The sequence below is a fragment of the Platichthys flesus genome, chromosome 17 (genome assembly GCF_949316205.1).
Source record: "Platichthys flesus chromosome 17, fPlaFle2.1, whole genome shotgun sequence".
Lineage (NCBI taxonomy): Eukaryota > Metazoa > Chordata > Actinopteri > Pleuronectiformes > Pleuronectidae > Platichthys > Platichthys flesus.
This window is the reverse complement of record NC_084961.1, coordinates 4,698,582-4,711,554: the sequence shown is the minus strand read 5'-3', so window position 1 is coordinate 4,711,554 and position 12,973 is coordinate 4,698,582. Positions and strand designations below refer to the sequence as shown.

The following is a 12,973-nucleotide window of genomic DNA, read 5'->3' as shown; positions in this document are numbered from 1 at the left end:
GGAATGTCAAGTCATGGCATCTCTTAGTTCACCGAGCCCCTTTGCTTTGCCGGCTCCTTCCTTTTGCCAAATCAGTTTACCTACCAGCTCAGTGCTTTTAGAGACACCGAGGGAATTTCCTTCCCGCGGTTCATCCCCAGGTTCTGCTTCATCTCCTTCAGATTGCTTTTCACAACAATGTGTATTTCGCGGAGCCAACTTAACCGTACCTAATGTGGTGCCAGGTTCAGTGTTTATTCCCCCCCCACCCCCCTGCTAAATGTCTCCACAGTCAAGTTCTCTCAGGGTCACTTCGACCCACAGTATGGAGCAGGTAAGAGACACGGACACTCTTTACAGGGTCTAAGCACAACAACACAAGTATGGTTGTGTAAAGTGTGTCCCCCTCCTCTGGTTGTTGCAGTCGAGTCTGTGAAGAGGACAAAGGGAAGGAGAGGTGTAGAGTAGCAGTCTCATTACCCACAGTCCTGAGTTGGGCAGAGCCAGACTCAGCAGTGCACCACACAAGAGCACTCTTGGGAGAAAACACACATTAAAGTGCTACGCTGAAGGAGCTAACATGCCACAAAACAGACCAAAAGACTATGGATTATATTGTAACTGTAAGAGTTGGGGTTTTGCTTTGGGAGTTCCGGGTAGACTGCTGGTTGGCTGGGGCTCGGCTCTTGGTGAGAAGGGAGTAAAGGGACGTGTGAGGGGATTGTAGGAGTTGTAGCGTGAGAGGTCTGGTGAAGGTTTGGCTGCAAAGGTCACAAAAGCCTGGAGATGAGACTCCTGCAATGGAAACTATTGGTAGGACTCCTGGAATCTGAGAGGAGTTGTCGAGGAAACTGCGAGTCATAACACGTGGGAGCTTCTCAGGAGCGGCTGGGAAGAAAATAAGGCTTGGGTACTTTTCCAGATCAAGACTCCGAGGGCAGACAGCGGCGGTGTGTGGAGGCGGAGAGCTGTGCTTGGTCCAGGAAGAAGACTGGGGTTCACTATACTGGGAAGATGTTGGCAAGATGGTGGGCGGCTGCGTCCTTCTGCGACTGGATATTCTGCTCCGTCAGGCTACGGTGAAGAGGGAGTGCACTCCAGAGAGGCTGCAAAAAATAAAAGACAGCAGATTGGAAGAGGTTAATGAGAAAGTAATCGAAACGAGGGGTGGGGTTGGGTGTGAGGGGGGTGGGGGGGGGGGGAGGGTGGGATGGGGGGGTTGAGGAAGAGGCTGAGGAAAACTCACAAATGTCCAGAAAGAGTAAAATATGAGGAAAACAGATGAAAGTGAAGCGAGAAGAGAATGGGGGGGGGGTTACAAAACGAAACTGAGAGGAAATTAAGAAGTTGAGATCAAACAGCAAAAAAAAAAAAAAAAAAAAAGAGGGAAAAGGCCGAGATAACAAGCACGGGCACAGTAAGGCATAAAAATGGATCAGGGGGATGGAATTAGAAAAATAGAAGAGAGAGGAGGGAGATGAGAGAGACAGGATAAAAGAGAGAGAGAGAGAGAGGGAGAGAGAGAGAGAGAGAGAGAGAGAGAGAGAGAGAGAGAGAGAGAGAGAGAGAGAGGGCACAGAGGAATAAAAAGAGAGGAGACATAATTATGAAATGGCAGAAGAAAATCAATGCAGTGGGCATCGTTGTGGTGCAGGCGCCGTACAAAGGAAGGTGCAGAGCAGCAGTGTGTCCATCACACACACACAAAAGCACACACACACACAAACACACACACACGCACACTTCAGATGTAGAGTGAAGACAAGGAAGATGAGGCAGGCAGATGAAGCGGAGACAGAGACAAGTGACATTTAGAGCTCAGTCGGAGCATGTGATGACAAGACACAAAGATACATGCCAGCCCACAACAGCTTGTGTGTGTGTGTGTGTGTGTGTGTGTGTGTGTGTGTGTGTGTGTGTGTGTGTGTGTGTGTGTGTGTGTGGATGCAGAGCTCGGTGTGAGGAAACAGATTTGCGATTTCATACATTTTTCCTTTTTCACCAGTGGGAGCTGAAGCTTGGGGCAGCGAGCCAACACAGAGCTGCTGGTTCATGTGATCATTTTTAAAACTCGAGGTGATAGTCACAGAAGTGCAGTGGTTGAAGTGGGACTACTTTAACTTCACCCACTTCTTTAAATGAAACCATGCTGGGAATTTAAAGGGAAAAATTACTCATCTCTTACTAATAACAAGTCAAAGACATTGGACATGTGACATCAGAGACCCAACGAGGTGCTGCTGGTTTCAATGGGATCTTTAACCAGGAAAAAATCTGTCATTTACCACCAGAACGACCAATGGAGGCGTTTCCTGATCAGCTGAATTGACAAAATACTGAAAATAGAGATGGAGGACATGACAGCTCCTCAAAAGAGAAGCCATAGCACCCACACCTCCTCCATGTTAGAGAATGGGACCTAGAGCAAACTAAAACAGCAAAGTACACGTCAAATCATACAATCAATACTGCACAGGCAGAGTCTATAGAGTCATTGACTGGAAGGGTGACATCACTTTTTGTTCCTTCTAAAATCATAATAAATAAATGCACTTCATCAAACGGGAAGGCAATACAAGTTGGGTCAGGCTTATGGAAACAGAGTTTTGGTCAGGTTGCTAGAGTGAAGCAACACTCAACAATAAATATAATAAATACAAGTTTTGGCGAAGGTTTGGGGATCTACGTGGTCATGGTTGCAATAAATAACAAACAGTTAAGGTTCTGGAGGGATTGTGGTCGAGTTAATAAAACATTTGGGCCAACCTGTAAAAATGACAAACGATTGATTGTGTTACAAATCAAATGTTGTGTTTCTCCACCTTTCCACACAACTTCACTCCTTCGCTCCACTTGTAATAATAAGGTTGGAAAAAGGCTCTTTCACTCCAACTGTCAGATAAATGTAGCCGAGTAAATGACAGGTTTACCCTCAAGTATGAAATATTATATATAATATAAAAAAGAGAAGTAAATACACTAACGCAAGTGCTTTGAAATGGTTCAAATGACAGCGCAACACACACACACACACACATATAACCAACCATGTAATATTCATCATTATTATTGACAAACAAACGCTGTATACAACCACCATGTCAGCCCGCCCACACACACACACACACACACGCACACATTAACAGACACACACACACACTTAACTGTATTAGTGCCTGGGCTTATCTGTGTAGTGGGACCACACACCACAAAAGGCTGAAATTCATTAGGCGTAGGAGGAACCTGACAAGCTGTCAGCATGTTCGGAAGATTCTTCAAATCCCCCCCTCCTCTCTCCTTCTTCAGAGAATGGGGAGAATACTCAGCACACACACACACACACACACACACACACACACACACACACACACACACACACACAGTCCGAGATGCTATGCTTGCGAGGACACTGCATTGACTTCCATTAACTGTAGACGACCTATACCTAACCCAAACCAGGATGCGTTGCCTCCTTAAAACCAGGCTTCGGTTCCTATGAGGAAGTTTGGTTTGCACAAGGTCCTGATGAGGTAAAACAAAGAAAATAAAACACACAAACACACACAGACACACACACACACACACAGACATAAACACACAGGAATGTCTTCTGGTCGACATCTTAATTTCAAGGATAGTTAGCATACATACACAAAAGGCTACATTATTTACACTGTCACACAAACAGAGAAAACTCTGTTCTGAATCTTAATTTCATGGGTTGTTTACATCGACTCTGCATCTCACGCACACACACACAGACACACACGTACACACTCGCACACACACACACATGAAAACACATTATTCTGAGTTAGTGGGGAATAGAGAACAGTCCCAGAGGTGCAGTTCAATGACACACTCTACAATTTATGTCAGTGTTGGTACGCTAGCCTTGGCTGCCAGTACACAAACACACACACACACACACACACACACACACACACACACACACACACACAAACAAGCACACAAACACACAATCACACTCTGCATTTCAATATATGGACTACTCTGCTGTTCCGGTTTAGATTAAATCCATAGAAAAACCTTTTCCGACGATCAAAAGGATCATTGTTCTCATAAAACTATGTGAAATAATAAAACCGTCGATGCCTTCGCTGCCTTCATGAGAACATATTTTCCAGTCTGGTTGAAATGTTAAATAGCAGCGTAAGAAAAAAAAGAAAAAGAAAACGAAAAAGTGATCATCCTTCAGCCAGAACTGTTTCACTCTTCAAGGACAGAAAAGGGCAAATTACTCTGGAAAAATCTTTTCTTTAACATAATTACTATAATCTGCCAAACCCAAATTAAACAGAGCAGCATATGAATGCCTCCCTGACATGAGTGCGGAGTGTGTGTGTGCGCGTCCCGGCTTCTGACGGGGGAATTACAATTTCAGCATGTTTCTGTGGTGTGTAATTGCGTGTCTGTGTGTGAGAACGAGAGGCAAAGAGCACTCGGTTTGTCTCCAGTTATTAAACCAACCAATTACAAAGCCCATTCATCAAGTTTACGTCCCAAACAAAGGGGGGGTTGATCTATTATTAATGCACTGTTCTGCAGTGTAATTCACACACAGATTGTCCGTCGCGTACCCATGGACTCACACATGAATGCTCGCACGCACATCGCACACATACACACCGAGAGACCCGGCCGCTGCAGCCGGCAGTAGCTCACCCTCCGGTGGAACCAGTGCAAGTGATGAATGTGATATGCTATTATTAACAGATGAGCAGCTTCTCCGTGACAGCCAGTCAAACGTCTGGAGCATCAAAATCTCTCTCTGCTGGATTCCTCTCTCTCGCGTTTACCAGCTTTCTTTCTCTTTGGCTCTCACTCATTCATTCGTAATCAGCCCGTCTTGCTTGTTTAATCGGAGCACACCTCAGTGAGCAGCTGCGTCTGCTGTCTGTCTGTGGAGCGCCGTGTCTCAAGCTGGAAATGTGAATGAGGACATGAGTTGTACTGATTCTGTCCATCCAGCTTTGATTGGTTCTTTTGGTTGGATTCAGGCTTTGCCAGGTTCTGCTTCTCTTTCTCCTTGTTGGGAAACCTCGAGATGCTTATTTAAAGGGAAGGGCTGGTGATGTCTTTCTCCCTTTAAACTAAAATATGTCCTCTCAGGAATCCTAAAAACCACATAATTGATCCACTGCCACGGCCCTCATTAAGATGAACATGGACACTGTTTATTGAGGGCTCTTCAATTGATTTTACTGTTCTGCTGCCAAAAGGTTTTATAAAGGCACAAGTGTGTATTCATTTATGAAAACAGTCCAATTGATGTCATGTATAGTTTTGACTGTAATGTTTTCTCAAATCTACTGGCTCAGGGAATTATTGGGCCTTGTTAAACAGTTTCTAAGTAAAGGCCCCTGTTGTTGTACTCTTCATTTCAGTTGTATCACTAGATTCTAATCAGTTTGTGAGTTTGTGAGTCCAAGGGAACATTTCTACCAAATTTGAAAGGAATTCCTGAAGATGTTCCTAAGATATTGTGTGCACAAAGGTCACCTTGACCAGATTTGAAGAAACTCCCTCAAGGGGTTCTTGAGATTTCATGTTCACAACAATAGGACAGACGGACAACCCGAACACAAGATGCCACTGGCCACTGGAAGCATGAACATGAAAACATCTGTTGTTCAATATACTTGATTGCGTTTGGGGCTGATGCCACAGAAAAGATGATACATTTTGAAAGTTATGTGAGGGACAAACATATTTTTGATCATGGACTTCTCATGGTATACACTGTTGTGTATTCAAAGGAAACCAGTAAAGGCCACTGATTGTAAATGCTACTGTGGGAAATGAGAAGAAATAACGACATTGTGATCTAATTAGGTTGTGGCTGGAAAATACTGAGGTGGTAATGAGTCTTTCTTCCAGTGCTTCATTATGAAAGGAAAAGTCTGGATAACAAGCTTCAGTCGGCTGCGTCAAAGCTCAACTTGATGAGCCTCAACACCACATAACTAGAAATGTCATAAAACAGATGATCGAGACTCAAATGAACTCAGCTCTCAAACTTTGCAGCTTGTGACCCTTTCAAAGTAAGCATGTGACTTCTTATCAAAGGTCACGGCCTTCGCGTGGACGTGAGTTGTGAGCGGTTCAAAGAAAGATGGATTTTTGGTTTTTTTATTTTTCTATCTGAGGGACTATCACAGGCCCAGAGAGCTAAAAGTCACAAAAGTCGCTCATCACACACTCGCGTCTGGTTCAATAAATACTTTTCCACCAGCCCCACACTCTCACACAAGTACAGTCAACACTATTTGCTTTGGTCTGGACTGCTCTGACCTTACCCACAGACCATAGTAAACAGGGCCACAAGGTAAACTCTGCGGCTCTGACGGCAGAATGCTCTTTATGGATCCGTGCATCGATTTATGTTAAGTCTGCTGTTTTGTCAAAGGATCCCGGCAGGAGGTGTGGACGCAGAGACGGAGAGGCCGGCGACTCCAGCTGCATCACATCTGCCCCTGGCAACGATGAATCATTCCAGTGCAAGTTCAGAGAAGAGCCATAAGATACATACAAGCACATCCATGCCCATATATATTCATGTATGTAGAGTTTGTAGCCTCTGTGGAGCCCAGATAAGGTTTAGAGCCTCTTCTCCTTCTGTGTGTTCAAAATAGGTCATCTTCTACCGCGACTGGGAGCGAGCACGCCTGCTCCTGCTCCTGCCCTGATTCTCAACAACATAAACAACCGATGGGAGGCTCTTCCCCTCTCCTCTCCCTCCATCTTTTAAAGTAGAGCTCCCTCGTCAGCGTATACAACCCAGAGAGGTTAAGTAAATAAGTCTATTTTATGCAGAGTGAGAGACACGGTGATGCTCGCTCTCAAAGTGCTCGGTATTTTTGGTATTCTAGCTTGTGTCAAGTTGGATTTGTTTGGTGCCTCCTGCCAACACATGCACTGACACACACACACACACACACATTTTGCCTCCACCAAGCCTCAGCTTCCTTTAGTCGCTCAGCAGGGGACTGTCAGACTGAGCATGGTAGCATTTCTTTACTGTGCTGCTCTATCATGCAGGAGATCTCTCCTGACACTGAGCTGTCACCGCCTTCAGGGCTCCAACATGACGATGCAAAGGAGCAAAAAGTGGAACAGTGAAAACAAGCTCCTCATTTATTCCGGGGCATGTATGCTGATGTCTTCATGCATCTATGTTTAGGTGCACGTTGGTGTAGGTGGAAGCAGGGTGGCGTGTGTGTGTGTGTGTGTGGCCATTTGAAAAAAATATATGAAGGTTAAAGGAAACATATGGTTCTCCCTCAAGGGTGTTATGTGGTTTTTTCGTAAAAGTTTAAGTAAAAGTTTTAAAAGCCCAACGTCTGCAGCAAAGGAAGCTGCTCTGCTCCTGAAACGTCTAGCTGATAGTCTGGTAGCTGGAGGTGGTTGACCAATCACAGAAGAGTGGGTCAGATGGCCAATCAGAGCAGACTGGGCTTTATCAGTGGGGAGGGGTCTTAAAGAGCTCAAACCAAGCATTTCAGACAGAGGATGACAAGAGGAGCTGCAGCAATGGAAAGTGGTGTTTTTCTTTAAAAACATTAGAGCAGAATATGTTTCCTTCAAGATATTTAGATAAATATATAATATAATATTTAAATAAGGTATTAACCGTTTCTCTCTCACATCCTTGTCCTTGCTTCCAACTCTGTCTGGTGGCGTAACAGCTTACGCGATACCGCTTTAAATCATTCGAGGGATGCAAAAGACAAAGACTCTTCACGTATTTCTTCTCCGTTCTTTTCTTTTGTTCCCAGTAAATCAAGTAAATAAATAACTTTAAGCTCCATTCCTGATTGTGATGCCTTAAGCTGGATCGTGGTGTTCAACAGGAGAGAACAATTACATGATGTTAGCCATGATCCAGAGGCTTATGCAACTTAATCAGTGGTTAGTGGTTTAAATACATGATAACTCACAAGGAAAAGCCTTGATATTAGGCTTTATAATTCAGCTCTTTAAATTCTAAAGTCAAAAAAATTGAAGGAACAGGTCAAGTTGTTGGGAAATAACACTTTTTATGTATAAATTAAACACGGTGATTCCCTGAAACACTCCAATTTCCTGCCATCCTAAGCACCACATTGACATTGAGAATATAATCAGCAGATTAATCATTTCATTAAACATTAGCTGCAGCCTGAGATATCGCAGTATAACATTACCTACATCAGATTGAAGATTGTATCTGTGCTGCATAACCCCAGGCTGCAGTTTGAGGATCTGGTTTATTTTCATTTCCTCGTGCGTATTACACATTTTACACCTGGAGAACAAACGCATGAGAAGAAGGAGAGAGAGGTGGAGTGAGACGGATTCAGACGGACGAGAAAGAGAAGAAACAATAAAGATGTGGACGCGTGGAGAGAGAGAAAACTATGAACTATACGCTCAGGTGCTCGATGACACTGATGAATACCTGAGGAGTGGGACACAGTCGAGAGCTTGGCTCCGCCGTCATTAACCTTGTTAAACCTCAACCGGTGCTGGTGATTAACGACACCACATTATGTGCTATTAAACAGCAGCAGTGGAGGGGCGCCTGTCCCCCCCCCCCCCCCACCACCAACAACATCAGCACAGCAACTCCAGAGGATTCTTCAACTGGTTTCAGACATAAACTGTTGAAAATGTCACGAGAACTGGGTTCCGAACATTTCCTGAAGTTTGCCTCTTCACACATGAAGTATGCAGCAGGAGTTAGACGCGTTCACAGCGACTGGAACTTGTCCGGAACATTCAGACGAAGAGAGGAGCCTGGAGGAGGCAGGACATGACGTAAACATTCGCTGAGGAAATCTTGTCTTTCTGTTTCCAGCACATCAACACAACAACAAGGGGGCGGTGTGGCTAAGGGGGTAGAGCGGGTGTTCTCCAACATCAAGAAGCTGCATTCAAAACATCGGGACATGACGAATAAAACACTGGCGTCTGTCTTTATCAAGAAAAACTCTTGAATCACGTCTTTTCAAACTGACATCTTCATCGTGTACAACCTCTTTTTCATCCTGAGATAACTGTCTGGTTTTCTTTTTCAGTTTTGCATCTGACGCTCATTAGAGACTTCATCAACACGTCATCAACACAAACACATTTTCCTGCAGTATTCTCACATCCAGAAATCCTACTTTGTGGGACTTGCAGACAAAGTTCTGAGAGACGTGTGGAGCGACCGACTCGGACGTTTGAATCCTCGCACACAGGAGCTTCAGTGCACGTCTGAAAGCAGCTTCGGAGGAACTGTCTCCCACAGGAACCACAGCGAGTATAAAACATTCAGGCCTCAGCTTCCACCCATAAGCTGAGACAGGTCTGTTGGCAGGTTGCAGAATGACCCAGAGAGTCCTAATACCCTCCGACTGCTGCCTCCTCGTGTGACGCGTACATGTTTCCCCTCCCTGTCTTGTTCAGAGGTCTCTCATTGTCTCCCCCCCCCCCCCCTTTAACAATAGATTCAGTGGAGTCCCCGTCGAGGGCTCGGCGATAAGCAAAGTAGTCCGACGCAGACAGGAGGCTTTTACCATATGAAAGGCGACGGAGACAAGAAAGGGAGAAACGAAGGGAGAAATGGGAAATGGATAAAGCGAGAAAAGATAGAGGTGCTGTGATGGGGCGTGGAGGATGTGAGTGTGTGTGTGAGAGAGAGAGAGAGAGGGAGAGAGGGAGCCGGGCGGGCGGCAGAGGAAGATAAAGGCAGAGCTGTATTCTCTGATGTGGCCTCTGTGTGTCGGCTCTTCGCAGCTCCTGCTCCGAGGATTACTGCATTTACACTTCAGCTTAAAAATAGCCCCTGTGATAATTTATTTAGCTGGAGCACGCCATCCGGCATTGTGTACCCAGAGAATAGAATTATGTGTCTCCATGAGATTCTCCCCCTCTCTCTCTCCTCTCTCCTCTCTCCCTCCCGATGTCTCAGATATGATATTTTTCTCTCTTTTCATATTTTCCTCCTCTTAATCTCCAATTCCCTAAGAAACGCATACTCTCTCTGGAAATCACAAATAAACACAGTGTGTGTGTTTACCTGCACAAACCCCTCTACGGGTTGTGTTGCTGTCAGGATGTTGATGCTAATGTTGATTACATGAGCGTCTATTAACCTTCTGACCCACCGGCGAGAATTAAAACAGAAAGAAAACCCGGAGATATTCTTTTATAAGTTTTGATTGATGTTGTCGTGAATCGAGAATTCGGGAGTTTCCGATTGGCCAGACAGGAAATAACAAATCAAAACATCCTCATGCGATAGTCCCACGCTTAATAGAGAAAAAAACTAGTACTCATCTGGGGCCAGTTACATTAACCCCAGCAGGATTATGACTTAAACCACACACACACACACAGACAGTCATTTCATCATAAAACTGCTCATATGAATGGTTCTCTAATAAATCTCTATAATTGTTAAAGTAGCTGCAGTGTATGAGCTTCATTTCCACTCAAATCAAAAGCAGCCTACAATTCTCATTGGTTGTTTTTTCGAGGCAAGCGGCGGCATAAGCATCTTGAAGAATCAGGAAATGTAATTAATTAAATTCATAATTAATTAATTTAAATGGCACATTCACAGGAAAAATTGCAACCATTCAGTGAAATGAAAAAAAAACGTCTAACAATGCACAATATTAATAATAAAAATCAGTTACATATATTTATTTCATATTTATTTAATTTCCACTACGTTTTATGAAACATGGTTAACTGTAGAAAAAGCCTGAAGCATGTGTGAGTGTTCCTCCTTTATAAATAAAATAGCTGAACTCAACATTATCCACAATTTCTGAATGTCAGTGTTTGTTCAACCACCTTCTTCCAACCGTGTTTTCATATTTTCATATGTTTGTTTTCCATGGAACGTGACCAAAGCCACCAGACATGAGTGAAATCACCATTTCCCACCCAGCTCCTGATACTAGGACAATCTCCTCCACCAATGACAAACTGTTGAAGTGAGGAAACCAAGCCAATTACCATACTACTATCCAATTTGCCCTTGGGATATTCCCGCTGAGTGTTCGTTGAGCGCACTCGAAGGAAACCATCTCCCTCAAGTCCCTCGGCTGATGCAGCGGCCGATCGAGACTCGAACGGGGGCGCGTTCAAAGTCAACAGCACTTACACATAAGATATGAGGGGCCTTCAAAGAGCGGAGCCAGAGAATCGCTTGGTTGCTGTTTTGGATTCGGGGGGGGGGGGGGGGGGGGGGGGCGGCCGAGGTTAAAGGGGATCATCAGTCTTCGTGTGGGACGGCGAATCTCATTCTCCCAACGGAAATGTGATGACTCGACAACAGGGAGGACAGCAGGGATGTAAACGCCGGGATCTCGGGGGAGGGGGGGAATCAGGAAAGAGGAAAATCACAACGTCTTCCACTCGGCGCCTGAGTTTCTCTGTGTCCATCGCTCCGTCTCATCTTCTCGTCTCATGTCTCAGGACGGAAACCCTCGGAGCTGCCGGTGACTGATGATGACCTCGCGTCCCGGCTCAGACACACCGACGACTCCGCTTTCCTTCTGTTCGTGGTGTGATCTCATTTCGTGGTGTTGAGAGTTTGAAGCACGCACTTCAAACTCTCAACTCTCAAAGTCAGAGGAAGAGGACGTGTGGAGACGCTTTGAAGACACTTTTCACGATTTCGTTGGCTATATATACGATTTAAGAAGATATAAAGATGGTGACCTGGATATAGTGGAGACATTTTGTCCATCTTTTATGTCTCTACCTATTACAGTCGCAAATATTTCAAATCAATCCATTTCCAAGTGAAATTCTTTACATTAAATTGTTATTCCTATATTTTATATCGCAAGTTAACTCATATATTCAGTTTTTATTCGTGCATCTTCTTCTATAAAAACGCACAATTCCCCTGTTGTGGGATTAATAAAGAAGAAAATCTCTTACCTCAAACCTTTGCTCTTATGTTTTTTTTAGAGGATAAATAAAAAACTAACTTCTCTCTGCCTCTGGAGCCTCGTGCTCACTTTGGTGTGTTGAGAAATGCAAAAAGCTTGACAGGTCAAAATAAGCTATTTTATTCATCACAGCGCAGCACAGACCCGTCATGGAGGCAGTTTGGACTGCAGCTCTACACAAGCCTTAGAAGATTGTTTTCTTTTTGAAGCCGGCGAAAATTTTGGGAGAAAAGTAAAAAAAAATCGAAAAGGAGGATGGGTGTTAGCTGCTCATGAGGAAAAGATAAAATAGACAACTAACTCTGGAGCTACCAAAACTGCTTAATTACAGTTTGACAACAAGTCAATTTTTTTAACCCGTCACCGAATAACAATCATCGTGCTCAGAAACGTGCACATCCAGTTTGATGCAGTTTATTTGTTTTTGTCTATTTTTCAATCTTTTTTCTTTCTTCACGGAAACAGACAAAGAAAACATTGGCTCCGTCCAATCCTGAGAAGTCAAAAGACAATTTCATCTTCTGATCAAAGGAGGAACACTGGGACTGCAAATGGAAAAGTAGAAAACAAATTTCTGTGATCCGGTTGATCCCTGATCCGGCGCTGGCCGCTGGTACAGATTCGGAAAACAAAACAAAAAGACCCTGATCTTAAAAGTTTGGTTGGTGTGTAAACATGATTGATGTGAGGTCGTAAAGGGCGAAAATTTCAAGATGAGCAAACTCGGTGTGAAAAGATCTTAACTCAATGAAAGACTCATTTTAAACTAATGCACTAAATCACTTTAATAACTATAGTGTTCTGGTGCAGTCGAAGAATAAACTACAGGAAAGGGCAAAACAAGGGCAGAAGCATCCCAGCCTCTTTAAAGTGAATTTGGCAGTTTATCCATTTTTGTATTTAATGTGAAAACCTACAAAGTAGCTTGAAGTGTTATTTTTACACAACAATAAAATGACTCGTGTGAAATAATCATAAGCAAACTGCAGCAGAAACAAAACCCTGAGACGGCTTCATTGTGTTTTCCCCAATTTCCA

The 12,973-nt window shown here is 44.0% G+C and overlaps 1 protein-coding gene across 2 annotated transcripts in view; it reads right to left on the bottom strand.

The window, feature by feature from the left end:
* Positions 1-418: 418 nt before the first annotated feature.
* samd12 (sterile alpha motif domain containing 12) overlaps positions 419-12,973 on the bottom strand; it is an 86,285-nt gene continuing 73,730 nt past the window's right edge. For both annotated transcript variants that reach the window (XM_062410586.1, XM_062410585.1), the window contains exon 5: positions 419-1,085. In XM_062410586.1, the coding sequence (XP_062266570.1) occupies positions 1,054-1,085 (32 nt within the window). In that variant the 3' untranslated portion in view covers positions 419-1,053. The remainder of the gene's footprint in view (positions 1,086-12,973) is intronic.